This window comes from Dryobates pubescens, chromosome 31 (genome assembly GCF_014839835.1).
Source record: "Dryobates pubescens isolate bDryPub1 chromosome 31, bDryPub1.pri, whole genome shotgun sequence".
Taxonomy (NCBI): Eukaryota; Metazoa; Chordata; class Aves; order Piciformes; family Picidae; genus Dryobates; species Dryobates pubescens.
The window spans coordinates 1,366,885-1,393,777 of record NC_071642.1 but is presented as its reverse complement, the minus strand read 5'-3'; the positions used below and the strand labels follow the sequence as shown (position 1 = coordinate 1,393,777).

General features: G+C 62.2%; 1 protein-coding gene across 3 annotated transcripts; it reads right to left on the bottom strand.

Annotated features, from left to right (window-relative positions):
• Positions 1–461: 461 nt before the first annotated feature.
• CTXN1 (cortexin 1) lies at positions 462–24,931 on the bottom strand. 3 transcript variants are annotated; one of them, XM_054175184.1, is made up of 3 exons: positions 24,822–24,931; positions 2,907–3,016; positions 462–1,971 (listed from the first exon to the last, which is right to left on the bottom strand). In XM_054175184.1, exon 3 carries the CDS (start codon positions 1,855–1,857, stop codon positions 1,603–1,605), a length of 255 nt encoding a protein of 84 aa, XP_054031159.1. In that variant the 5' UTR covers positions 1,858–1,971; positions 2,907–3,016; positions 24,822–24,931; the 3' UTR covers positions 462–1,602. The 3 variants fall into 3 exon arrangements, with proteins under 3 accessions (XP_054031159.1, XP_054031160.1, XP_054031158.1); XM_054175185.1 differs by lacking the exon at positions 24,822–24,931 and adding an exon at positions 24,292–24,395; XM_054175183.1 differs by lacking the exon at positions 24,822–24,931 and adding an exon at positions 8,575–8,768.
• Between the last annotated feature and the right edge of the window lie 1,962 nt (positions 24,932–26,893).

Genomic DNA, 26,893 nt, shown 5'->3' with positions numbered 1-26,893 from the left:
GCCACAGCATCCCTGGCTGCCGGGATGGAGCCCATCAGCACCTTGGTGGTGCTGGGAGAGCAGCAGGGGGACTCCCATGGGGTGCAGCCTGGGCAAAGGAGAGAAACCTGAGCTCAGGCAGCTGGAACCTGGCCCCCAGACAGCTGGCTGGGCTGGGCAGGAGGTGAGTGGCTTGGGGGTGAGCTGTGTCCAGCAGTGTGCTGCCAGAGGAGGTCACAAGCATGATCCCCACGTCCTGCTCTGCAGCAGCCAGCAGTGACCCTGCCTCTTCCTCCAGGTATGGCCCCCCCGGGATTCAGGGAGGTGGTGAAAGCCCCTAGTGGCTCAGACAGAGATGGGGCAGCCCCAGCATGGACTGAGGAGCAGCTGGACCTGCTGGGAGGCACCAAGGAGCAGAGGAGCAGCTGGGTGGGGTTAGCACAGTGCAGCTTTATTTCCATGGTGGGGGAAGAGGTCCTCCCCCATGGGCTCCAATCCCTTAGCACAGAGCTTCTCAGTGGCCCCCAGCCATGCCCCACCATGGCTCTTGCTAGCCCCAGGGCTAGCTGCAGCAGCCCTACTCAACAGGCATGGTCCCCACGGAGGGGCAGGAGGACAGCTTTGTGCTCCCCTCCGTTATTTACTAAGCCCTTCTGAGACCCTGCAGGAGGCCAGGGAAGGGCTGACCACTCCCAGCAACCCCCCTGGACATGGGTTGGCCACCCAGATCCTGCTGGAATCCCAGAATGGGATACTGGTGGGAGGCTGCCAGGCTTGGGCTGGCTGAGGAACATCTCCCACGTGTCTTGGTGGACCTTGGATCCCTCCAGGGCCACCCAGGCAGGTCTGCAGGCAGCCTTCTGCCTGCACCTTGCTCAGACCATTTCCAGCAGCTGGGCAGGGACAGGTCACCACGGGGTGAAGCAAAGAGCAGGCTGCAGGGCTGGGTGCCAAAAGGGGGCTGCAAACGGGGGGATAGAGGGTGTGGGGGGGTGTCTCCATCTCCCCCTCACTTGGGCCTGCCACACAGAGAAGAACAAAGCCAGCACTTGGGTCTGGTGCCTACAAACCCCCTGACAGACACAGCTCAGCTACAGGACACACACACACAGGCACTGGACCACAGGCAGCACTCCCTGGAGGATGCAGATGGGGGTGAGGTGGGGGGCAGGAGGAGGTGGGGATCAAAGCTCTGGCCTGGCACCAGGCAAAGCCACCCACGGCAGCAGGAGCCCCACAGGCTGTGGCTGAGGGCAGGTCCAGCCATGCCCTGCCCCATCCCCTCCTGCCCCTCGCTGCAGGAGGTGGCAGCGCCCCGGGGGCACGGTGGGCAGCGGGGACCACGCCAGGTCAAGTCACCCCCACCCCAGAACATCTCTCCAAGAGCCCCACAGACTGCCAAGAGAACAGAAAAGTGCTTAGAAAAGAGAGAAACCCCTAGAAAACCCCAACCCCGGGGAAGAACCTGACCTCACCTCCCGGCCCAGAGCATCCCTGCTGGGCTGGGGCAACACCACGGAGGAAAGGGGGAGGGGGGGAGGGCACGGACGGGACCGGGGCTGGGGCCAGCTGGGGTGGGAGGCACGGAGAGCCCCTCCCAGGCTCGCCCCGGGGCCCTGGGGTCTACACCAAGGCGTAGTCAAACTGGCCCCGCTCCAGGCCCTCCTTGTGGTCAGTCCAGGAGGAGGCAGGCATGCGGCTGTAGGGGTCCAGCAGGATGCGGAAGCAGCGAACCATCAGCATCACCAAGAAGACCAGGAGGAAGATGACGAAGGCAAAGACGGTCTTCTGCTCGGCATCCATGCCTGCAGAGCTGGCTGGGTGCTCCACCAAGGAGGGGGAGAGGAGTTCATACTCCATGGTCGACGCATCATTCATGGCAGAGGCGAGGAGCAGGGCGCCGCCCGCTGTGCCCCCCCGCACCCGCGGCGCCGCTCACTCCATGGCCGCCCGCAGCGCCTCGGGATCCACTGCCAGCCGCGGGGAGAGCGCCTGGGGAGGGGGAATGAAGGCAGAGGGGGTGAGGGAGGCTGGGGGCTGCACCAGCTCTGCAAACCGTGGAGTTAAAGAGGTGTAGGACTGGGGCTGGACTCGGAGGTCTCTTAGGAGAATTGTCACGGTTGGAAGGGACCTCAGGGATCAGCCAGTTCCAAGCCCCCTGCCATGGGCAGGGACACCTCACACCACAGCAGGCTGCTCACAGCCACATCCAGCCTGGCTGCAAATACCTCCAGGCAGGTGGCTTCCACCACCTCCCTGGGCAGCCTGTGCCAGGCTCTCACCACCCTCATGTCTAATCTAAAACTCCCCTCCTCCAGCTTGGGTCCATCCCCCCCCAGTCCTATCACTCCCTGACACCCTCAGAAGTCCCTCCCCAGCTTTCTTGGAGCCCCCTTCAGATGCTGTAAGGCCATAAGAAGGTCTCCTTGGAGCCTTCTCTTCTCCAGACTGCACAGCCCCAACTCTCTCAATCTGTCTCCGTGGCAGAGGTGCTTCCAGCCCCCAACATCCTCTGAATGGTTTGGGTTGGAAAGCTCTGCCAAGGCTGGGGCTAAACCCTGGCCCTCAGCACCACAGCTCTGCAGCTTTGAAACCCCTCCAGGGATGGGGATTCAGCCACCCCCCTGGGCAGCCCAGGGCACTGGTACAGACACTGGCTCTCCACTCACAGCTCCCCAGCTCTGCCCTGGAGAGGTGCCCACCTCTGAAGGCCAATGCTGCAGGACCCCTTTGGAGCAGGAGAATTCACCCTGGAAAGGATGCCAGCTGTGGAGTCAGAGTGGGCTGCTCAAGGCTTTATCTAGTCTGGTTTTGAAGGTCTCCCAGGATGGACACAGGAGTTTGCCCACTCCTGTTGAGGGCCACGTGCCCAGCTGCTGCCTTTCCCTTGGCACAATGACTGCACCCAGGAGAAGGAGGGCACCTACCTCACTGCAGCTGCAGGGGGACACCAGCATCACTACTCCAGCAGAAGGAGGAGAAGGCTGTGTCCAGCCACATCACTGAGCAAAGATCTCCAGGGTCCAGCTTGCTTGGGCTAGGGATGCAGAGGAGAAGGACAAAGAGAATGAAAAGGTTGAGAGGACCACAGGCACTTAGGAGTCATCACAAAACCCCACCGGGCACAGCTGGGCCTCAGCAGCAACCCCTTGAAGGCTGGAGGCTTGGGGCAGAGTGGCTGGAGAGCTGCTGGGGGGGGGAATCACTCTGGAGAGCTGCTGGGGGGGGGAATTCTGAGCAAAGAGGGGAAAGAACCAACCACCAAGCAACCCCCCAGCAAACCCCCAGCCCAGTGAGAAGACAGCTCCAGGAAGGCAGCTGTTATTTAAGGAACCACTGATGGAGTTTTATTAAGATTCATGTTCCCTTAGTAACTCAAAAGAAGAGGGAAAAAAAAAAGAAAAGAAAAGAAAAAAAAATTAAAAGAGGAAAAAAAAACCACAGGGGAAATAAAAAGGGAAAAAAAAACACAGGGGGAAAAAAGAGGGGGAAAAGGGAGGGAAAAAAGGGAAAAACACAGGGAAAAAAACAGGAAAAAAAGGGGGAAGAAGGGGGGGCAAAACAGGGAAAAAAAAAAAAGAAAATAAACAAGGGGGGAAAGGGAAAAGATCACAGGGAAAAAAAAAGTTAAAAACCACAGAGAAAAAAAAAAGGGGGGGGGGAACCACGGGGGGAAAAAGGGGAGAGGGGGAAAGGGGGAAAAGGGAGGGAAATAGGGGGGAAAAGGGGGAAAAAACCGTGGGGAAAAGAGGAAAACTGGGGGGGGGGAAAGGGGGAAAAGCAGGGGGGGAAGAAGGGCAAAAAGCAGGGGGGAAAGAGGGGGAAAAGCAGGGGGGGAAAGAGGGGCAAAAAGCAGGGGGGAAAGAGGGGCAAAAAGCAGGGGGGGAGAGAGGGGGAAAAGCAGGGGGGTAAAGAGGGGCAAAAAGCAGGGGGGAGAGAGGGGCAAAAAGCAGGGGGGGAGAGAGGGGGAAAAGCAGGGGGGTAAAGAGGGGCAAAAAGCAGGGGGGAAAGAGGGGCAAAAGTGGGGGGGAAAGGGGAGGGGGAAAAAAACACGGGGGAAAAAAACAGGGGTAAAAAGAGGGGCGGAACACGGGGGGGGGGACACCAAAACAGGGGAAAAAAACCGGGGGAAAAATGGATAAAAACCGCAGGGGGGGAAAAGGGACACACACATCCCCCACACACACCCCCACCCCCTTAAGTAAAAAAATCATTTAAAACAGAAAAGGAAAGCAAACCATTTTTCAAGGAAAAAAATAAAGACGTTAAAAAACGAACGGGGGGGGGGGGGGGGGGAGAGGAAGAGGGGAAAAACCAACCGAAAAAGGGAAAAAAAGCAGGAGGAAAAATGCGAGGCAATTGTTTAACGTGGAGAAAAGTCCCGGAGCAGGAGGCTGAGCGGCCAGGCGAGGCCGGGCTGCGATGGCTTTTGCTTGGCCTTTCCCGGCTCCGAGGCACCAATCAAATGCTAACTGGGGAGCAGCAGCCCCCTAAGCAGTTGTGTATCGGAGCAGCAGCCCCGCGGTGCTGTTTAGCACCGCGGGATGCCATCTGCTGAGCGGGGGGAGCTCAGCCCTGCCCACTGCAGACACCTCCGAGGAGAGGAGCTGAGTGGGTACCGAAGGGGCTCTGGGTGGGGATGGAGCTGCACAGCACCACGGCATGACTCAGCCTGCGGGCTGGATGGCACCCAGCTCCTGCCAGCATCCCTGCGCGCCACGCTCCCAGGACTCGCAGGCTTTGGAGCAGGAGTCGGCACCCAGGGACAGGGGGTGGGTGGCTGGGGAAGAAGAGGAGGCTGGAGGAGAGAAAGCTCCAGGGGGAGCTTCTCCCCGGGCATGGAGGGGACAGTAAGGACCACAGAATCATCTGGGTTGGAAAAGCTCTTTAAGAGCATCCAGGCCAACCAGTCTCTAACTCTACCAAGGTCCCTCAGCTCCACAGCTCTGTGGCTTCTGCACACCTCCAGGGGTAGGGATTCAGCCACCTGCCTGTGCCAGGCTTTGAGAACCCTTCCAGTGAAGGAGTTTCTTCTCATGTTCAACCTAAACCTTCCCTGTGGCAACCTGAGGCCATTTCCTCTCATCCTGTCCCTTGTTCCCTAGGAGAAGAGACCAATCCCCACCTGGCTCCAACCTCCTGTCAGGGGGCTGTGGAGGAAGGTCTCCCTCAGCCTCCTTTTCTCCAGGCTGAACACCCCCAGAGCTCCCTCAGCTGCTCCTCATAAGAAAGCTGAGGACAGAGGTTTGAGCAGGGTCAAGGGGTGGTGGTTTGAAACTAAAAGAGGGAGAAGAAGGGAGAAATATTTGACACAGAGTGGTGAGAGCCTGCCCCAGGCTGCCCAGAGAGGCTGGGAGCTGCCCCATCCCTGGCACCATCCCAGCTCAGCTTGTCTGGGGCTCTGAGCAACCTGCTCTGTTAGAGATGTCCCTGCTGGCTGCAGGGGGCTCGGACTGGGTGGCCTTTAAAGGTCCCTTCCCACCCAAACCAGTCTGGGATTCCAAGAGGTGTCCAAAGCAGAGTCAGAGCCTAATTAGGAAAAGCCAAGGGAGAAGCCTTCTGTGCCAGGCAGGAAGCAGTCTCTGGGTACTAACATTTTGGGTGTTGCTGACTTCCAATTTACAGTGGAGGAACCTTGCTCAAAGGCAAATCTGTTCCTCCTTCAAGCAGCTTACTCCCACCACCAGACACCAGCTGAAGCTGCTGAAGTCATGCTTTGCTCCCCAGGCAACAGGCACCAACTGCAACCCAGGAGGCTGCATCTGAGCAGGAGGAGAAACTTCTTTGCTGTGAGGCTGCTGGAAGCCTGCAGCAGGCTGCCCAGAGAGGCTGTGGAGTCTCCTGCTCTGCAGAGCTTCCAACCCCCCCTGGGCACTGTGCTCCCGGGCAAGCTGCTGTGGGAGCCCTGCTGGAGCAGGGGGGTTGGGCTGGGTGAGCTCCAGAGCTCCCTTCCCACCCCTCCATGCTGGGGTTTGGGCACTGTTAGTGCAGCATCCATGCTCCTTGCAGGGGCTGGGGAGCAGTGAAGCCTAACTCTGGATCCAGGCAGCTTCCCAAGTTAGGTCTCAGGGTGCTGGGAGAGGCTACAGCAGCTTTGCACCACCCTGGCACTGGAAGGAATTCCAAAAGCCCAACAGGATTTGCACAAGGAAGCAGAGCTGCACCAGGAAAGGCCTTGAGCTGCTCCAGGGATGGAGGCTGGAAGAGGCCAGGACGTGGAGCAGGGTTTGGCTGCCCCCTGCCACAGCTGCAGCCCAGGGAGTTGCTCTGTTTGCACACTTTGAAACCTACCCAAGTGAGGACTTTTTGCAACCCCAAAATAGACTCTGGGATCGTTTATGTAAGAGGGAGGAGTGAGACTAATGGCTTAAAAAAAGAAAGGTAGAGAGTGGAGCTGCTTGGGATGGAGGAGAGCAGGGAGGGGGCCCCAGGCTTGAAGCCCAAATGGCATTTTCTGGAGAGCAGAACAAGATGAGTGCAGGGAGAGCAAGGGCAGGACTGAAGCCATCAGGGTGGTGCTAAACTAACCTGGTTCTGAGAAGCACAAACCTGCTGCTCCTCCCCAGGCAAACCTGGCTGAGGCACCCAGCAGTGAAACCCAAGAGATGGATGCAGCCAGGGTCCTGGCAGTGCCTGCCAGAGGATGGTTCTGTGGCCAAACCCAGCAGGATTAGGGAAGCTGCACAGGATATGGACTAACAAAAGGCTGAGAGCTGCTCTGGGGGCTCTGGGGGGAGGTCTCCAGGGACCTGGCTCTGCCTGCTCCCCTTGGTTCACTGCATGGCTGCCCGTGGTGCCCAACAGCCTGTTGCAAGCAAATGTGATCTCCAGGGAGATGAGGAAGCAGAGAGCCCTGGCTGGGCTCTGCAGGCAAGCAAGCTGCTGCCTGAGCAGGAGGATTTCTGGCACCTAAGCTCCTTGGAGAGGGGAAAAGGTTTTACCAGGGCTGCTGTGCTCCCTCTGTCACTCCCAAGGTGTCTGTCTGTCTGTCTGAGGTGGGTCAGCTCATCCCTGCTGGGATGGAGGCAGCTGGAAGCCTTTCTGGGAAGAGCAGCTTCGTGCCTGGTGGTCACAGGAGGAGCTCAGGGAGCAGCTGGAGCCTTTGCAGGGTTTTCATTGCCTTTTTCAGTCAGGGCTGCTGCTGGGTGCCGTGGATGGAGCCTGCTGGGTCACTGGGTGGCTGCCAGCTGGAGGCTCTGCCAGGGCGAGTTGGACTTCCAGCAGCAGGCAGGGCCCTGGAGCAGGCTGCTGGGTGGTGTCCTCAGAGGGGTTTCTGCCCCACAGGAAGGAAGGTGCTGAAGCTCTCAGCTTCACCAGCAGCTGCTGAGGACTCAGGGCTGTGTCCTCCAGCTGGGTTATGGGGTACAGCCTGGGAGCAAACAGGGCTGGCACTGTCCAGCTCTGCTTCTGCCTTCCCTTCCCTCGCTTCTCGAAGCCTCTTTGCTGCTTTCTCCCTGGAAACCTGCTCCTGGCTTTGCCAGCAGCCACTGGTGTGAGGTTCAGCCAGAGGCCATCTCCCCATCCTTCCCCAGCAGCCAGCCAGGCCCAGCAGGATCACAGCTGACCCTCAGAGCAGGAACCCATTCTGCTGGGAGAGCACCAGGTGCCACCTCTCCTCCTCAGCTGCCTCCTTATTCTGCCAGGGAGGCATCAGAGCCTCAACCCCAGCACCCTCCCCTGAATGCCCCCAGTAGGGAGAGACCCTCCTGCCCCCTCCAAGCTGGGTACAGAAAATGCTGTGCCCCAGGAGGGTGCTGAGAGTCCCCCCCTGCACCTTCAGCTATGGCTTGAGCCATCTACAGGGTGGTTGTCCATCAAACACCAGGCAGCTGCCCAGGAACAGGCAGTGCCAGTCTCTGCCAAGGCACCACCACCCACACCTGGACTCCCTAATCCTTGTTACCTACAGCAGGATCCTGAGAGCTCCTTCATGAACCCTCTGAGGGCTCAGCATGTGGGGGGACAACGTCCAGGAGCCATCCAGCCACAGGTCTGGGCCAGGTGCCGGGGGGACCAGGAGGGGGGACCAGGAGGGGGGACCAGGAGGGGTGCCCCAGGCTCTGTTTGCCAACACTTCAGCCAAGGGTGAAGGCTTAGCCCAGCCCCAGCCAGGCTCACCCCCAAATCTCCTGGGGGGGCTCTGCAGCACACCCTCCCTGTGCCTCCCCTCCACTGCCACCCAGCACACAGGGAGCTGCCACCACTGCCACCCAGCACACAGGGAGCTGCCACCCAGCACACAGGGAGCTGCCACCACTGCCACCCAGCACACAGGGAGCTGCCACCCAGCACACAGGGAGCTGCCACCACTGCCACCCAGCACACAGGGAGCTGCCACCACTGCCCAGCCAAGCCACGGATGAAGATAACCACCCAAGCAAGGCTGCTCCCACCCATCCCACCCCCCCCTGCCCTCTTCCACCCCCAAACCACCAGCAGCAGCTCTGCAGGACCCCAGCAGCAATCAGCCCCAGCCGCAGCTCCTGAGCCCACCGCCACGAGGGGGTCCCTGAAAGCCGACGGCAGAGGGAATTACCCTCCTTGCCCTGCCCACGGCGAGGGCACCGGAGAGGGGCTGGGGCACGGAGAGGGTACCTGGCTGGCCGGGGCTCCTGGCTCCGTCAGTTGGCATCCCGAGGGGAAGGGGAAGGAGCAGCCGCGGCGCTCCCGGAGCGCTCCGGGGGGAGGCTGCCGGGGGGAGGCTGCCGCTCGGCGCTCCGGCGGCCGCGGGTTCCTATGGCGATGCAGGAGCGATTAGAATAAAAGGTGGAGCCCAGCAACTGGAGACAAGAGAAGTTTCGTGAGCCGCCTGCCTGCGAGAGCCAGACCGTGGGAGAGAGCAAGGCTGGGGGCTGAGCCTGCTGGGCCCCAGCGATGGCTCCTGGAGCCTTGTGCTGCCCCACAAAAGCCTCTCCAAGCCCCCGGGGCGGCTCCTGGCCCCTCCAAACTGTCCGTGGTGTGTCCGGAGGGTGAAGGGTCTGGAGAAGAGGGCTGGGGGTGTGCAGCCTGGAGGGGAGGAGGCTGAGGGAGACCTCAGGGCTCTCTGCAGCTCCCTGAGAGGAGGCTGCAGCCAGGTGGGGTTGATTTCTTCTCAGGTGATATAAGAAGAGGAAATGGCCTGAAATGGGGCCAGGGGTCCCAGCAAGAAGGATTTGGCCCTTCCCAGCCACTTCAGGAAGATCATCAGGTCAAGCCCTAGGAGCAGGATGCCACTTGGAGCAGTTTCTTCTCTAAGCCACCACTGCCTGGGCCATGTGTGGCACCTGATGAAGAGCAGAGCATGGCACCTGCCAGTCCCCATGCAGGGGAGACCAGGAGGGAGCTCAGATCCTGCTGCCCAGGAGCCCCAGGTGGATAGAGGCAGGGAGAGTGGAGGAGCTGGGGGTGCTCAGCCTGGAGAAGGCTCCAGGAGGACCTCAGAGCTGCCCTCCAGGGCCTGAAGGGATCCTGCAGGAAGGCTGCAGAGGGAATTGTGCTGAGGGGGTCTGGAGACAGGACAAGAGGGAAGGGTTTGGAGCTGAGGCAGAGCAGGGTTAGAGTGGAGCTGAGGAAGAAGTTCCTCAGTGTGAGGGTGCTGAGAGCCTGGCACAGGCTGCCCAGGGAGGCTGGGGCTGCCTCCTGCTTGGGGGTGTTGCAGGCCAGGCTGGATGGGGCCTGGAGCAGCTGAGTCCAGCTGAGAGCTGTCCCTGCCCATGGCAGAGGTTGGAGCAGCTGAGCTCTGAGCTCCCTTCCCCCCTGAGCCACTGTAGGATTTGAGGAAAAGCAGGGAGGACAGCCACTGCTGCCTGCTCTGGAGCAAAGTGAACTCATCCCTCCTCATCCAGGGGCTGAGGCTGGGACAGAGAAGACTCCAGGAGGCTGCTGGAGGCAGCTAGAGACTGTGGCTGAGATGCCAAGGCTGTGGGGAGCTGCTGGGAGCTGCTGCTGCCCCTCCCCACCCTGCTTCCTCCCCAGGATTTCAGCAGAAAAGCAAAACATAACTCATCCTGCCCCAGTTCATCAGCAAGCAATCAAAGCCACCTCCTCGGGGTGGAGCAGAGCCAGAGGAGCGTGGTCCCCAGCACCCCCAGCTCAGAGCAGCAGGAGCCCTTCCCACAGGCAGCTGATTCGCTGTCAGTGCCTGGGAAGAGCTGCTGCCGATTAAAAAAGGCTGCCTGAGCCTCGGGGAAGCTCAGGGGGGAGGCTCCTGGGGCTCGAGGAAGCCTTTGGCACCCAGAAACCTTGATCCTGCCCATGCTCCAGGGAGTGCATTTGCTGCTGCACCACCGCGGCCCCAGCAGGGCACCAGCAGGGGTGGTGCAGGCTTGGGGTGAGGCTGAGCTGGTGGCAGCTTGGAATCAGAGAACTGTCAGGGGTGGAAGGGACCTCAAGGATCATCCAGCTCCAGCCCCCCCCTGCCAGCTTGCTCTGCCTGCACTGAGGACTGAGCCAAGGTTCAGCCTCCGTGGAATGCCCTGGCTGGAGGAGAGCTGCAGGCCAGCCACAGCCTCACATCTCCTTGTGCACAGCTCAGACCTGGGCCCTCAGCTCCTCAGCCAAACAGCTTCTAAACCCCTCCAGGGATGGGGACTCCCCCACTGCCTGGGCAGCCTTCACCCTTCTGGTGAGGACATCTTCCCTAATCTCCAACCTAAGCCTCCCCTGGGGCAGCCTGAGATCATTGCCCCTCCTGTCCCTTGGGAGCAGAGCCCAACCCCCCCTGGCTGCAGCCTCCTCTCAGGGAGCTGCAGAGAGCAATGAGGTCTCCCTCAGCCTCTTCTCCAGGCTGAACATCCCCAGAGCTCCCTCAGCTGCTCCTCCCCAGCCCTGCTCTCCAGACCCTTCCCCAGCTCCATTGCCCTTCCCTGGCCCTGCTCCAGCCCCTTCTTGTAGCTGGAGTTCCAAGCACTGTAGAAAGGAGGGGAGCAGAGCTCCTCTGTTCACCTCTGGAATGCAACAAAGCTCAGAGCAGGATCTCAGCATTGGAGTTTGTTGCCTTTTATACACATATATATATATATTTAGTGCTGACAAAGTGATTTTGTCAACTGCTGCAGTGGCTGCACTGGGAGAGCCCTGTGGCATGCAAGGACTCCTCCTGGCTTTGAGGGCAGCCCTCGTGGCAAGCACTCACTTGGATGCTTCACTTCAAGGCAAAACAGGTTGCCCATGGCTCCTTCTCCATGCAGGATGTGCTGAGCAGAGGTTGGAATCTGGCTGCCCCAAGGCAGTTAGTGAAAATTAACTTCTGGCTTCTTGGGAGGCTGCACTGCTGCTGCTGCACTGCTGCTGCACTGCTGCTGCACTGCTGCTGCTGCACTGCTGCTGCACTGCTGCTGCTGCACTGCTGCTGCTGCACTGCTGCTGCTCCAGAGGAAGGAGCAGAAATCTGCTGGGGAGCAGCTGGGGGAACTGGGGCCCTTGGATCTGGGGAAGGGGAGGCTGAGGGAAGAGCTTTTGGCTCTCTACAGCTCACAGGGGTTGGAAAGGACCTCTGAAGATCACTGAGTCCAACCCTGCTGCCTGATCTGAGAGGTCTTTTCCACCCAGAGCAGGTTGCACAGGATGGCATCCAGGCAGGCTTGGAATGGCTCCAGAGATGGAGACTCCACTCCCTGAGAGGAGGCTGCAGCCAGGTGGGGCTTGGTCTCTTCTCCCCAGAATCAGGGGACAGAAGGAGAGGAAATGGCCTCAAATTGTGCCAGGGGAGGCTTAGGTTGGAGATGAGGAACAATTTCCTTGCTGCAGGAGTGGTCAGGGCTTGGCACAGGCTGCCCAGGGAGGTGCCCAGGGAGTCCCCAGCCCTGGAGGTGTCCAAGAAACCTGTGGCCAAGGCACCTGGGGCCATGGTTTGGTGGCCAGGGTAGGGCTGCTGGCTGGGCTGGGTGATCTTGGAGGGCTTCTCCAGCTGAGACAGCCCTCAGGTTCTGTAAGTCAGGCAAGCCTCTGGCCTCTCCCTGCTCTGCAGGCACCGTGCTGAGCTGCTGCAGCCTGCCAAGGAGCAAGGAGCCAGGTTGGAAGCACAGATCCCTCTCCTCGTCCCCTGCGGCTGGCAGGGCTGGTGGCACACTCCCAGCTCCTTTCCTGGAAAGAACCAAGTGCTGCCCTGAGCCTTCCTCCTGAGAGCTGAGGACATGTTTCTCAGGATGCCTGGGTGGCAGTGAGGGGAGAGATGTCCTGTTGGTGGCTCCTCAGGAGCAGCTGACTCCTCCAGAAGGGAGCTGGAGCTGCAGGGAGCAATGAGGTCTCCCTCAGCCTCCTCTCCTCCAGGCTGCACACCCCCAGCTCCCTCAGCTGCTCCTCCCCAGGCCAGACCCTGGCTCCATCCTCTCACCCTTTAGCCATTGGTGTCCTCTATCCTCCTTCCTTCTGCTGGTCACCAACCTTCTTCCCAGCTCTCTTGTCCCCACCACATCCACATGCAGCTGCCCAGACTTGCTGGTCACCAGGGACCCTTCCTGCCTGGCTGACAGAGGCTGAGCCCCAGCAGGTGCCCCCAGGCAGGCTGGGGAAGGGGGTTGGGGGCTTGGGGCACAGGGACCTGGCCTGCCTCACCCTCGTTAGAGTGAGTCATTAACTGGAATGTCCCCATCCTGACTCCAGCCTGTGCTGGTGGAACAGCTCTATCAAAGCTGCCTTGTCAGGGGACAAGAAGGATCTTTCTGCTGGGATTACAGAGCCCTGGAATCATCTCTTGCCTTTGACAAGATCAATTAATTACTTCAGAGTCGTTTGCAGTAATAAATTAACTTCTCTGCTTTCCTCCCTGCTGAGCTGGAGCAGAGCTGCTGAGCCAGGAGTGGTGGCTGGGCAGGAGCACAGGGACCAGCCTGAGACCCCTCCATGGCCAGGCCATGGAGCAGATGGAAGCTGAACTTGGATCCCTGGAGGTCTGTGCTGAGGTTCCTCAGCTCACTGCCCAGCCCTGCTGAAAGCCAAAGTAGATTCCTGGAATGGGTTGGGCTGGAAGGGACCTTGAAGACCATCCAGTTCCAAGCCCCTGCCATGGGCAGGGACACCTCCACCACACACATCTTGGAGTTGTTGTGGTTGAAAGAGACCTTCAAGATCATGGAGTCCAACCCCAGCACTGCCAGGGCACCACCAGCCCATGGCCCTCAGCACCACATCTCCAGGGCTTTGATACCCCTGCAGGGATGGAGACTCCCTGGGCAGCCTGGGCCAGGCCTGGACAACCCTCAAGGGGAAGAAATTGTTCCTCATGGCCAACCTGAACCTCCCCTGGGGCAACCCAAGGCTGTTGCATCTTGTCCTGGCCCTTGCTCCTTGGGACAAGAGACCAACCTCCAGCTGGCTGCAGCCTCCTCTCAGGGAGCTGCTGAGAGCAGTGAGGTCTCAGCCTCCTCTTCTCCAGGCTCAACACCCCCAGCTCCCTCAGCTGCTCCTCACCAGGCACAGAGCTGTGGTGCTGAGGGCCATGGCTTAGCCCCAGCCTTGGTTAGAGCTAGAGATGGTTTGGACTGGATGAGCTTCAGGACTTTCCCAACTGTGACCATTCTGAGTCCAGAAGATCCTACCAAAGGCACCCAGCTCCAGCATCCATCTCTGCTGAGCCCAGAGGAGCAGGGATGAGAACCTGGCAAAGTGCTCAGCCCAGGGCTGGAGCTGTCACCTCCAGCAAGGACAGATGGAAACTCCTCCTGAGGGACCAGGACCAGCCCTGCCTCCCACCCTCTGCTGGCTGAGAACTCCTCAGGGGAACCTTGCTGCCTCCAACCTCCAGGGCCCTCAGCAGGGCTGTGGAAAGCAACTTCAGCAGCTCCTTGGCTGCAAGGGAAGGCTCCCAGTGACCATCTGCTCTGCAGAGCAGCAGCCCTTCACCAGCTCATTAGCAGCTCCCCAGGAGGAGCAGCAACCTTTCTGCAGATGCCAAGCTCCTGTTTGCTGTGGCCAAGGGGGAGGAGCAGGGAGGGTCACCCAGCCCCAGGCCAGAGGAGTTCTTAGCCTTGGCTGGGTGCTCTTGGCCTCATTAAACTGGGTGGTGACACCAAGCTGCAGTCCCAGCTTCTGGAGGTCAGGGCTCAGCCAAGCTGGCTCCTCAGGGCCATCTGGGAGAGTCTTGCAAGCTCCTGGGGCTGCTGGCTCAGCTCTGCTCCCCTGTCCTCTTCTGGCTGTATCCTGCTGCAAGCAGAGCTCAGCAGCTTCCTCCAGGCACAGCAGAGTCACTTCCACCACCCTGCAGACCTCAGGACCTCTCCTGAAGTCACATTGCCAGGGAGGAGCTTGTGGACCCTCTCTACTCAGCTCTTGGTCCCTGAGCTGCCCATGCTGCCTCCCCTCTCCCATCAGCCTGACCATGACCTTGGGGCTTCCCCAGCCCAGGGCTCCAAGCCCTGCTTGAAGGAGAAGTTCAACCCAAAGCCACCTCTGGCCCATGCATGGTGCCTCTTGGAGCCTGCTGAGGTTCCTCCTGACCCTCCACCAGTGCAGTTCCAGCTTAGACTGGGAAAGATTCCTTCGCTGCCGGAGCGCTCAGGGCCTGGCCCAGGCTGCCCGGGGAGGTGGTGGAGTCCCCAGCCCTGGAGGTGCTCAGGGAACCTGTGGCCATGGCACTTGGGGCCGTGGTGGTGGTGGGCTGCTGGTTGGACTGGGTGATCTCTGGGGGCTTTTCCATCCCAAGCAATGCTCTGCTCTCACCATTCCATGCCTGCACTCCCAGCTGCTCTCAGCCTGGCAGCTCCTGCAGCATCCTGGCTGGAGCCGGTGGCCGGCGCAGGTTGCCATGGTACCCAGGAGCTACCTGAACTGCACTGCCACCAGCACCCAGGCTGGGGAGCAGCTTTCCTCACCACCCTGCTGGAGCTGGAGGTCTCCACCCTCTGACCCTGGCCTGGCACAGCTGCTGGGCTAAGGCTCCTCAGCCCCTGCCCCTTGCCTCTGCACAGCCTTGCCCGCCGGCAGAGCTCGGCGTGGGATCGCTGCCACCTCCCTTGCTGGGGGGGGTGGGGGGGGGGGAGGGAGGTTTAATTTCCCCCTCAAATCACTGATTCATTTCTCAGCCTTAATTGCATCATAACCCAGTTTTGTCTGGGAAGCTATTCCAGGAGCAAGAGGGTGCCTAATATAAAGCTCCTGGAGGGGCTGCACCTGCCTGCAGCTCCCAGCGGTTCAGGCATGGTGGCAGCGAGGGCTGAGCCCAGCAGGATGTGTCCAAGAGAGCTTTGATCTACACAGGGAGGTGCTCAGGGGATCAGAGGAGCATGGAGAGCCCTGGAATGGGTTGGGTGGGAAGGGACCCTCAAGACCAGCCAGCTGCAGCCCCCTGCCACGGGCAGGGACACCTCCCCCCAGCCCAGCCTGGCCTTCGACACCTGCAGGCAGGAGGCAGCCACAGCCTCCCTGGGCAGCCTGGGCCAGAGCCTCCCCAGCCTCACTGCAAGGAATTGCTTCCTCCTCCCCAGCCTCACTCTGCCCTCTCCCAGCCCAGAGCCTTTGCACTCCTCCAGGACAGGAGTCAGAGCTTGGACTCTGTGGTTGGGCTTGAAGGTCTTCTGCAGCCTGTGTGCTCCTGTGCCCAGGGACAGGCTGTGGGACCAAGGGAAGGGAAGGGAGGGACTAAGGGAAGGGAAGCTGCTGCTGCTGCCTGGTTTTGCTTCAGGGTCCCTAGAACTCAGCAGGGAGCTGCTGGAGCCGCAGGCACAGCCATCCTGGGCTGGTTGGGTTTCAGGGGCAGGGCTCCTGCCTTCACCTCAGCTGCTCTGGGAAGCTGAGCTGCGGCCAAGGGGACAGCAAGAGGATGCCAAGACAGAAAGAGAGACAGGCAGGCAGTGGGCCAGTGGGAACAGCTTGGTGAAGCTGAGCATCAGTCTGAGCTCTACCAGGCCTGAATCAGCAGGGCTGGATCAGCTCTCTGTGGCTGCCTTGGAGGAGCAGTGCTGAGAGGGGGCTCAGTAATGGCTGTGTTGAGTCAGGGCAGATGACTGCAGGCAGCTGATTGCTCTCCTCCTTGCTCTGGAGAACAGCAAACACAGAATCATCACAGCCCAGCGTGGGGAGGGTGGGAAGGGACCTCTGGGGCTCACCCACTCCAAGCCCCCTGCTCCAGCATGGCTCCCACAGCAGCTTGCCCAGCAGCACAGTGCCCAGGGGGGGTTGGAGTCTCTGCACAGAGGGAGACTCCACCACCTCTCTGGGCAGCCTCCCATCATTGCTGTGGCCTCCTCTGGCCCTGCTCCAGCAGGTCCCTGTCTGTGCTGAGGACTCCAGAGCTGCCCCAGCACTGCAGGGAGGTCTCAGCAGAGCACAGCAGAGGGGCAGAATCCCCTCCCTGCCTCTGCTGCCAGGCATCAGCCCAGGGCAGGGCTGGCTCTGGACTGGCAGCCCTCAGTGCCAACTCATCTCTAGCTTCTCACCCCCCCAGCAGCCCTAAGTCCTGCTGACCCCTAGGGCTGCTCTCCAGCCCTTCATCCCCATCCTGTATGGATACCCCAACCCAAGTGCAGGACCTTGCACTTGGCCTCACTGAACCTCCTGTGGGCCCAGAGAGCTGCACACACCAGCACAGCTTCCACCTGCATTGTCATCATGGGGACACAGAGGCTGTCACCAACCATGACCAGGGCTGCACTGGGGTCCTCTCTGCTGCCTGCAGCTCTTCTCCCAGGTGGCTAGGAGCACCCCAAACTGCCTGGCCCATTGGGTGAGGCTCCCCTGTGCAGGCTCCATCTGCACAGCAGAGAGGCTTGGAGAGCAGCCAGGGTGCAGAGAATGAGCAGCAGATAGAATCTCAGCAGAGCAGGGACCAGGGGACACAATTAGGCTGAGTATCTCCATAATTAAAGCACCCTAATGAGCATGCTGGCAGGGCAGGGCTCTGCCACTACACTGCAGGTGATGCAGTGTCCTCTCCTCAGGACCCAGGCCTGGCACAAGGAGAGCCCAAAATCCACTCCAGGAGCTCTCCAGAGGGATGCCCAGCTTGGGGCTTGCCCTCAGCTCCAGAGCATGGATCAGTCCCTCAGGCTGCAACCACAAGCAGCCTCCAGCAGCAGGGGTTTAGGAGGAAGAGGAAGAGATGGCTTCACCCCAAGGGTGCCCCTTGGACACAGGGGCAAGAGGGATTCATGCCCAGGGCGACACGAAGAGGTCAGCCCCTACCACACCACCACTAAAGCTGTTCCCACAGAGGTCCCTCTCTGAGCAGGGCAGGAGGAGGGGAGGTGGAGCCAGATCCAGAGAGCTTAGGGGACAAGAAGCTCCAGAGGCAGGAGCAGGGGGGTTGGAACTGGGTGATCTGTAAGGTCCCTTCCAGCCCAAAGCACTGCACGAGGGTGAGCTGGGTGAACAATGCCCTGGGCTGCTGATCCCACAGGGTGCAGAGGGAGCCTCCAAACCTCAGGGGGCTGGAGGGAAGAGGGGGCTGGAAGAACTCACAGAGAGCTCAAAGTCCTGCAGCTGAGCCAGATGAGTGCTGTACAGCAGGGCTCTGAAGGGCTGCAGAGCAGACCTGCAGCAGGGGACACAGAGGTCCTGGTGGACACTTTGGCCAGAAGTCAGCTGTGAGCCCTTGGGGGGATGAAGGTCAGCTGCAGTGTGCTGGAGGGGAGCTGCCAGCTGAAGCCATCAACCAAAACCCAGCTGAGGAGAAGAGCTCCACTGGAGAGTGAAATGAGGGAGCAGCAGAGAGGGCAGAGGGTGCCAGAGCCTCAGGACTCCTGCCCAGGAGACTGCACAGCCAGGGAGAGCCTCCAGAGATGCCTTTGCCCAGGGGGGGAGGGGGGCAGCAGCCACCCTGCAGTCTCCCTGCCCATGGCAGGGGCTTGGGACTGGATGATCTTGAAGGTCCCTTCCAGCCCAGCCCATTCCATGGATCAATGACTCTCCCAAATCCACCTGCCCAGCACTGGGGGAGCTCCAAGGATGCTCCAGAGAGAGCCTGGCTCTGTCGGCCTGCAGCTGGAGGGGACTCTGCCAGCAGCCCCTCGTCCCCCACCCACATCTCCTCCTATCTAACCCAAATCTCATTAGCTCCCAATTAAGCTGCTCCCTCCTGCTGCTGTCCCAGCAGAGGCACAGAACAATTGATCCCTCTCTAACAGCTTTATGTGTTGCAGAGCCTTCCCTGCCCTGCTAATCAAATCCAACCCTCCTGCTCCTTCTTAACCCTCTCCAGCCCTGCTGCTTCCCCCAGCAGGGTGGCAGCAGCGCTGGGAGCTCAGAGGGATCTGCAGGAGGCTGCACCACGGACAAGGGACCAGGAAAAACTCTTCCAAGGCTCCCTGCTCCCTCCAGGGCCTCCCGGCCTGAGAGCACATTGCTCAGGTCTGGTGGGACCTGGGCCAGCCCAAGAAGAGGATCACAGAATGGTTGGGTTGGGAAGGGACCTCGGAGAGCAGCTGGGTTGGGTTGGAAGGGACTTGTAAAGCTCCTCTGGCCCAACACAATCCAGGAGGGACAACCCTGGCAGGTGAATGACACTGCAGGGCCAAGCAGAAGACCTGAGGCAACCAACGGCAGCAGTCCCAGAGCAGAGCTCCTCCTCCCCGGCAGCAGCAGCAGTGTCAGAGCATCTCCCACCGGCTGAGATGAGCTGATCAAAATGCAGATCGATTGCAGGGCCAGGGCCCTCCAGCTCCTGGAAATCGATGCCCATGCCTGGAGCAGCCTGCTCCTGACTCCAAGGGATGTTATCTGCCAGCAGCAGCGAGAGGCAGAGCCGCAGGAGCCCAGCCCGGCGCTGCCTCCCCCGGGGCAGCTGCTGCTCCAATCTCACTTCTGCCTCCAGCTCCCAGCACCTGGAGCTCTGCTCCAGCCCAGCCAGCAGCAAGGCAGCCCTGCAGGCAAAGGAACTGAGAGGGTCAAGGTGGCTGCCATGGGGTGCTTGAACTTCTGGAGCCTAACCAGACCCAGAGGCCGCTCTGGGGACGTGCTGGGAGGTGGACACAGATGAGAGCCAGCAGGGGAAGCCACCTGCCAGGCAGCCACAGCGTTGTCCTGGCTCACAGGGAGGGCTTGGGCAGGCCCCCCTGACCCAGCAGCCTCTCCCTACCCCAGGCTGCAGCCACAGCTTCTCCAGGGGCATAACCTTCTCCAGCCTGTGGCAGCATGGCCAAGGTGCAGCTGTGCTGGCAGGGTGGAAGAGGACAGCCTCCTGCCTTGGCTGATGGCTTTGTGGTGCTCATGGCAGCCCAGGACCTCGCTGCTGTAAGCCTCTAAGATCCTCCAGCCCCACATCAACCCAACCCCACCCTGGCCACCGAGCCATGGCCCCAAGTGCCATCCTTGCACACCTTCAGGGATGGAGGCTCCACCACCTCCCTGGGCAGTCTGCTCCAACCCCTGACCTCTCCTGCAGCAAAGAAATTGGTCCTCAGGTCCAACCCAACCCTGCCCTGGCACAATTTCAGGCCATGTCCTTTCCTTCTCTCACCCAGGGAGCAGAGCCCAACCCCACCTGGCTCCAGCCCCCTCTCAGGATGCTGCAGAGAGCAGTGAGGTCTCCCTCAGCTTCCTCTGCTCCAGGCTGAGCAATCCCTCAGCTGCTCCTCCCCAGCCCCTTCCCCAGCAGACACTCCTGCACCACCACCCACCTGCCTCGGGCTGCAGCTGCTTGGGTGCCCACCAAGCCAGGCTGTGGCCCAGTGCCAGCCAGCCAAGCCCAGAGAGCGGTGCTGGACCTGCCCCTTGTGCCAGGACACTCTGTGCCAGCTCGATGCCAAGTGCCTGTCACTGCTGCTTGATTTGCTCTCTCCCTGTGTGGCAGCCCAGGAGCATTCCTGGAAGCAGGTTGGCACAGCAGGGAGGGTGGCTGGCCCCAGGCCTCAGACACTGCTCTTACTGGAACAGAGAATCACGACCTGGAGGTGGGCAACACCCCAAGCCCTGGCACCTCAGAGGGAGGAGCAGACTGCCCTTGGCTGGTGGGGACGAGGTTCTGTCCCCTGTGGTCACCTCAGCTCTGCTCTCTGGGTCCTCCCACACAGCTCCTGAGTCTCCAGCACCGCTGGCACCAGCCCCATGGAGCTGGCAGGGAGCTGGCTGCCGGTGCGGCTCTGCCCGAGGCAGCAGCTCTCAGCCACCAGCCACCCCCGGGGGGGTACTGGGGGAGCCAAACCCCCTCCCAAGCCTTGGTCGTGTGCCATGCACTCCTGACCTGCAATGAGGAGCTCAGGAGGAGCCTTTAAAGCTCCTCCAACCCCTTCTGGATTCCGGTGGGGGAGGGAAACCCAAAAGGCTGCTCCAGGAAGAGGCCAGGGAGGAGGGAGGGAGAGAGGGAGAAGATTACCAAGCCCTTGGAAGAGGAGAGCAGGAGCTGGCCAGCATCACCCTCCCAGGCCTTAATCCCCTCGTTAGCACACAATTAAACTCCCAGAGCTGCAATGCAGCCTGGCTGCACCACGGAGGGTCCCCGGAGCTCCTCTCTGCACTGCCTGAGCCCTGCCGAGCTGAGCCCCTGCACCGCGGCCACCGATGCCCTCCCTGCAGTGCTGCCAGGGCCTGGCGGTGCCCCACCAGGTGGGCACAGCTCACAAGCCCCTGTCTGCAGCCCTGGTCCAGCTGCCCAAGGGCTACTGCTGCCAGGTGTCAGCCCAGAAACAGAATGCCCCTGGGGATGGCACCCAGGGGCCCTGCCGGCACTGCCTCAGCAGCCTATTCCTGTGCCAGGGTGAGACACTCCTGCAGGGACTTGGCCCTGGGAAGGGGCTGCTGACCACCAGCCCCCAGGCTCTGCAGTCCCTCCTGGGAACTCCACACTCTCAGCCTAAGCCAAGTTTGCTCCTCCCCAAGCAGAGCTCTGTCTGGAGGCTGCTCCTGAAGATGAGATCAGCACAGCCCACGCCCAGGATGAGCATCACAGGAGAGCTGGCACCTCCAGCACCTCCAGCCTGGAGGCCAGATGGGGAGATCCAGGTCCTGTTGCTTGTGCCCTTCTCCCTTGCAAGGCTGGCACCGAGGTGTGCAGCCACCCGTGGCAGATGCCAGCCTGGGAGTGCGTGGGCAGCACCTCCCAGCCCCCCGCGGGCAGGACAGGCTCTGACCAGCACAGCCTGGCCCAGGCTGCCCAGGGGGGAGGCTGAATCCTCCTCCCTGGAGGGGTTTCAGAGCCTCAGAGCTGTGGTGCTGAGGGCCATGGCTCAGCCCCAGCCTGGGCAGAGTCAGAGACTGGTTGTGCTGGAGGCTCTGGAAGGTCTTCTCCAACCCCAAACCCTTCCAGGGGGAGCTGCAGGCAGCTGACTGCACCCTCAGCACTGCAGGCCAGCACCACCCAGCACCCCAAGCATCTCCCTTCTGCCAGGGCCCCTGCAGGTGAGCTGTGACCCCTCTGGGAGGTGGGAGGAGAGCAGAGCTTGGTTTGCTGCTGCTCCACAGCCTGCTGCTCAGAGGTGTTTGGTGCTACAGAGCACAGAGCAGGCTGGAGGAGGAGCTCCATCAGGGAGGTCCTGCCTGGTTTGGAGCTCTCAGGAGCTGTCCAGGGGCTCAAGTGACCACTTGGGCACAGGGGCACAGTGAGCTCAGCTCAAAGTCCTTCTGCTCTTAACCCCTGAGTAATCCAAGCAGCAAAATCTGCTCCCAAATAGAGTGCAGAAGTCCTCCCCAGAGGAGGCTCTGCCTCGGTGTCTGCCTTGGAGAGACCCAGGAGCACCAAGCCCTGCCAGGACAGCAGGAGAGGAGCAAGCAAGGGTTTGAGAGGCCATCAGCATCCGTGGCTGCATCTGTCCTGATGGATCCTGGCAGCTTCCCAGCCTCCAGACCACCACTCAGCCAGCTCCCAGCTTCACACCAGCATCCTTCCTCCTCCCCACACCACAGAAACTTCCCAGCTGTGCCACAAGGCAGCTGCAGAAGGGTCTCACAAATCCCTCACCCAGGATGTCCAAGGTGTGCCCAGAGGTCTTCTGCACAGACCTGGGGGAAGGCAGATCCAGCAGAGGGTAGAGCTGTTGGGGAGCCAGCATCACCTGTTGCTGGAATGATTCCATCCAGCCCCCCAGGCCCAGGGGTCCCAAAGGTCCCTGCAGCACTTCTGGGAGCTGGCAGAAACCTCTGGCCTGGCCTGCCAGGAAGGCAGAGGAGAGGCTCTCCCAGCAAGGGCAGCCCTTGGCCCACAGAGGGCTTTGAGAGCTGCAGAACACTGCAGGGAGCAGAGCCAGGGTGGGGACCTCAGGGGTGCTGAGCCCTGGAGGTTTGGGTACTCCAGACCCCTTCTTTGGGCCACCACAGGTAGCAGCTCCTCCCTGTGGAATCATGGAATGGTTTGGGTTGGAGAAGCCCTCTGAGACCCTCCAGTCCAACCAGCAGCCCAGCACCTCCCTGCCCACCAAACCATGGCCCCAGGAGCCATCTCCAGAGGTTTCCTCAGCCCCTCCAGGGCTGGGGACTCCACCACCTCCCTGGGCAGCCTGTGCCAGGAGAGGGAATTGTTCCTCACCTCCTTCCACAGCTCCTCCTGCCACAGACCTCCCAGCAGCCTCCCTCAGCTCCTGCTGCTCTCTGCCTTGGTCCTGGAGGAACCAGCCCCTGCCTCCCTGCCTCCCTCCCCCCATCTGGCAGCCTTGATGCCTTCATCCCTTGCAGCCCTGCCCGGGGAGCTGCCTAATGGCCATTAAGTTCCCTTTGGAGTATCAGGTTCAGAGCCATCAGCACTTTGGCTTCGGAGAGGAGGTTCTGCAGCGGGAGCAGAGCAGCCCCGGGGCCTGGCAGTGCTCTCCTCCGAGGAGCAGCTGCTCAGAGAGCAGCGGCAGAGGTTTGCTGGCAACAGGAGGCAGCTCCGAGCCAGGGGCCGGAGGATGTCACCAGCTCCCCTCAGCCACGGAGGAGCCACAGGGCTGAGGGAACAGTCTGCTGCCACAGCCCTCTGCCCCTCCTGCACTCACAGCCCCAGCCTGGAGGGGCTGGAAGGGACCTCTGCAGCTCCCCCAGCCCAAGCCCCTGCCCCAGCAGGGCTCCCACAGCAGCCTGCCCAGGGGCACAGTGCCCAGGGGGGGTTGGAAGCTCTGCACACCAGGAGACTCCACAACCTCCCTGGGCAGCCTGCCCCAGGCCTCCAGCAGCCTCACACCAAAGGAGTTTCTCCTCCTGCTCAGGTGGAGCCTCCTGGGCTGCAGTTTGTGCCTGCAGGCTGGGGCTGTGCAGCAAGACACAAACAGTTTGCACCCAGCCAGGACCTTCCCTGTGCCCCCTCCCGGGCACCAGCCTGGCTGAGGCCACCAGAACCAGCCCTGGACTGTCCCTGTTGGCCACTCTGCCACCTCCCAGCCCCGACCTGGGGGGGCCAGCACCCTCCTCAGCAGGGAGGGAACACCAGCAGAAGGATTTCTTCATCTTCCAGGGGCCTGGGGGCCGTCTGGGCTTGAAGGATCTGGCTGCACTTGTGGCAGGGGGGAGAGGGGCACAGAAGGATGGAGAAGCCCTCGAGGGGCTTTGATTTGGGGTGAAAAGAGCTGCTGGAGGGACTGCTGAGATGTCAATTACATCCTCCTCCTCCTCAGGGGTGTGCAGAGCCCCCAGGGTCGTGACAAAGGAGCTGTGCTGGTTGGGTGCAGCCCCAGGCTGGGTGACCAACAGGTTCCTGAGCAGGGTGCAGTGGCTCTGCTCAGCTCCACATCCACGCCCCAGGCTGGCAGGAGCTGAACTGCTGGGAGGCCTCCAGAGCTCTGCTGGGAGCCAGCTGAGCTCAGCCCAGCTCAGGGTGCCCAGGGGCACTTGTGGGGCTGGGCACAGCTGGGTGGCACCGGAGTGCTGCTTCCCCAGGAGCCACCGAGGGCTCTGGGTGGCTCTCCCCCAGCAGCCACAAACCTGCTGCATGTTTTGTCCCTGCTCCTGGGTGGATCTATGGCAGCTAACAAGAGCTGGGAGGAAGCAGAACCTCGCTGGGAATGACAGGATGGGGGGGAGGTGAAGCTCCTAAACCCATCATCATCATCCTCCTCCTCTCCCCACCCCACCCCCAGCTCCCGCTGCCAGCAGCTCTTTTCCTCACGGTTAGGAGGAGGCTCTGCACCAAAGCTGCCTCCAGCCAGCCCTTCCCTGCCGGTGCTCCATGCCCACAGCCTCGGGCAGGGCTGCCCAGCACTCGCAGCGCGGCGTGGAGCATCCCCACGGCTCCCACCCCTCCCGAGGGCGGTGGTGCTGGGCTCGGGGGGGGACGGTTCCGATTCCCCCAGCTCCTCGGGGGGGCTGCTGTGCCTCATTCCTTCCTCCCCAGGCTCCGAGCAGTGTCGTCCCCCCCTCCCTCCCCGCCCCAGCAGACCTGCAGCTCCAGGGGGGAGGAATCGCCTCCATTGCAGCCGAAAGTTTCTCCCATCCAGCCGCAAGGAAGGGGCTGAGGGGTGGGCACCTAGCAAGCATTCCCCCCCCCGGACCCCTCCCCACCTCCTTCCGAGGGTCGTTCCCAGGCATCGCTTCCAGCCAGGACTCCTCTCCCAGCAGCAGGTTTGCAGCAGCTGCAGAAATTTCCTGGATTCCGCCGAATCTGCCCCAAAACGCCCAGGCTGCTTCCGTCCCCTCCCCGCTCCGGCCAGCGGCTGCCGCCGAGCCGCCTGCCCACAGCCGCCCCCCGCCCTCTCCTTCTCCCGGGGGGGGCAGTCCGCACCCCCACGACTCGCACAGCCCCTCCCCAGGGACCCCCAAGCCGCCCCTGGGCTCCCCGCTCCCGCCCCGGCCTTGCTGCTGGCGGGACACCGAGACGGGGAGCAGCGAGCAGCTCAATTCCCTCCCCCCTCAAACCACAAACCCCTCCAATCCCCCCCCCCCGAACCCCCCTCCCCGCCCCTGCAGCTGCCGGTGCAGCCCCGGGGGCTCGGCTCGGCCGCCGCCCCGCGGATGCTGCCATCAAACTTTCCCGGTTGCCTCCGGTTCCCGGTCCCCCCCCCCGCCCTCCCCTCCCTCCCTCCCTCGCTCACCTCCTCTCCGGGTGGGCAGGATGGGGCCGTGCCCACCCCGCAGCTCCCCGAGCCCATCCGAGGCGGCCCCCCCGGCCGCCCCGTTCCCGGCCCCCCGCTCCTCACCGGCGCATCCTCCGCCCGCACGGGAAGGGAAGGGAAGGCAGCGGAGCCGCCGCCGGTCTTGCGGGGCTGGGTTTGAATTCGCCCAAGCCGCCCTGATTGGGCTGAGGAAGGGGGGGTGGGGGGTGGGAACGGCTGGGGTGGGGCCCGGGATGGGCTGGGGGGGGTGGGGATGCGGGGAGGGGATGCGGGGAGGGGAGGGGTGGGGGGGGGTGGTAGCTGGGGGGGGGCCGCAAGGCTGGGAGGAGGCAGGAGGGGGTGAGGGGGGTGTGGGGATGCGGGGGATGGATAACCGCGGGGGGGGGGAGGTAAGGTGGGGATGCAGGGGAGGGGTCGGGGGTGGGACAACGCAGGGATGCAGGAAGGGGGCGGGAAGGGGGGGAAGGGGGGCGCGGGGGCATGTGGCAGCTGGGAGACGCAAGGGAGGGGCTGGGGGGTTGGGGGGGTGCAGGGGGATGAGGGGGGAGGGAATGTGGGGGGGGTGCAGGGGGGTTGCAGGGGGTGTGGTGGCCCCCCCCAGGCTGTGGGGATGCTCTGGGGACTGCAGGGGGCTGGGGGCTGTGGTGGGCAGGGCAGGACTGGGGGAGGTGGGGGGAAGGGCTGCAGGGGGTGGGCAAGGTGGGGGTGGCCTGGGGGGGTGGCAGTGCCATGGGCAGTGGAGGCAGGCAGGGCCTTGGGGGTGGCAGGGGGGATGCAGGGCTGCGGGGTGCCCGTGGGGAGGGGGAGGCTGTGCAGGGGGAGAGGGCATGGGAGCCACAGAGGAGGGCCCCAGGGGTACTTGTGGCACCAAAAGGAGGTGACAGTGGTGGCAGAGGTCAGAGCAGGGGCGTGGGGGGTGGGCAGCTGTGGGCAGCAGAGCAGCAAGGGAGGAGGCACAGCCGAGGGGATGCCAGGGCAGGGGGCACAGCCTGGCACTTGCTGGGGCAGGCAGAAGGATCCAGGCTCAAGCCCTGTGGATCTTTTGGTCAGGATGAGATCCCTGCCAGATGCCAGGCTGGGATCAGAGCAGTGCTGCTGCTCCTGCTCAGCACCAGCTGGCACTGGGCATGCACTGTGCTGCCCAAGCCCAGCAGAGCTCCCCTGTCCTGCTGGGGCATCAGCAGGGCCCCTGCAGGGCCAGCTGCAGGTGCCAGGAGAGCAGTGAGGGAGCTGCTGGTGCTCCCCAGCACACCCTCAGCCTGCAGCCAAGCTCAGCACCGCAGCCAGCCCTGGCTGGATCCATCCCTCCTGGGCTCTGCACCAGCTCTGCCTTCCTGCTCCAGCCCCGGAGCAGGGCACAGGCAGGGGGGGGCCCTGCTCCCCTTCCTCTCTTTCCAAGGGGGCTTGGAGCTCCTGAGCCTCCCCCAGCAGCCTCCCATCTCCTGTCCCAGCACCTTCCCAGGCTGGAAGATGTCCCTGGAATGGTTCAGAGCAGACCTACAGAGTGGGAAATGGACTGGGAGGGTGCTCAGAGCTGGTGCTGGGGCAGGATGGGGCCACAGGTGGTGCTCAGGCCCTGCCCACAGGTGGGACAGAGACCTTCAGGTGCTGGGCAGTGAGGTGGTCAGAGAGCAGCTTTGGTAGGGTGCTCCAAACAGCACTGCAGGCTGAAGTGGTCCAGTTCTGGTGTCCCCAGCAGGAGAAGGACAGAGCCCAGAGGAGGCACAGAGGAGAGCCCAGGGCTGGAGCTGCTCTGAGCACAGGCTGAGGGAGCTGGGGCTGTGCAGCCTGCGGAGGAGAAGGCTCCAGGGGCAGCTCAGAGCTGCTGCCAGGGCCGGAGGGGATCCTGCAGGAAGGCTGCAGAGGGAATTTTCATCAGGGGGTCTGGAGCCAGGCCCAGGGGGAAGGGTTTGGAGCTGAGGCAGAGCAGGGCTGGAGTGGAGCTGAGGCAGAAGTTCCTCAGTGTGAGGCTGCTGAGCCTCTGCTGTGGCTGCCTCCGGCCTGGGGGTGTCCAGGGCCAGGCTGGGTGAGGCTTGGAGCAGCCAAGCTGA

Excerpts from the sequence above, each read along its gene's own strand:
- CTXN1 (XM_054175184.1), bottom strand. The coding sequence starts at position 1,857 with ATGAATGATGCGTCGACCATGGAGTATGAACTCCTCTCCCCCTCCTTG.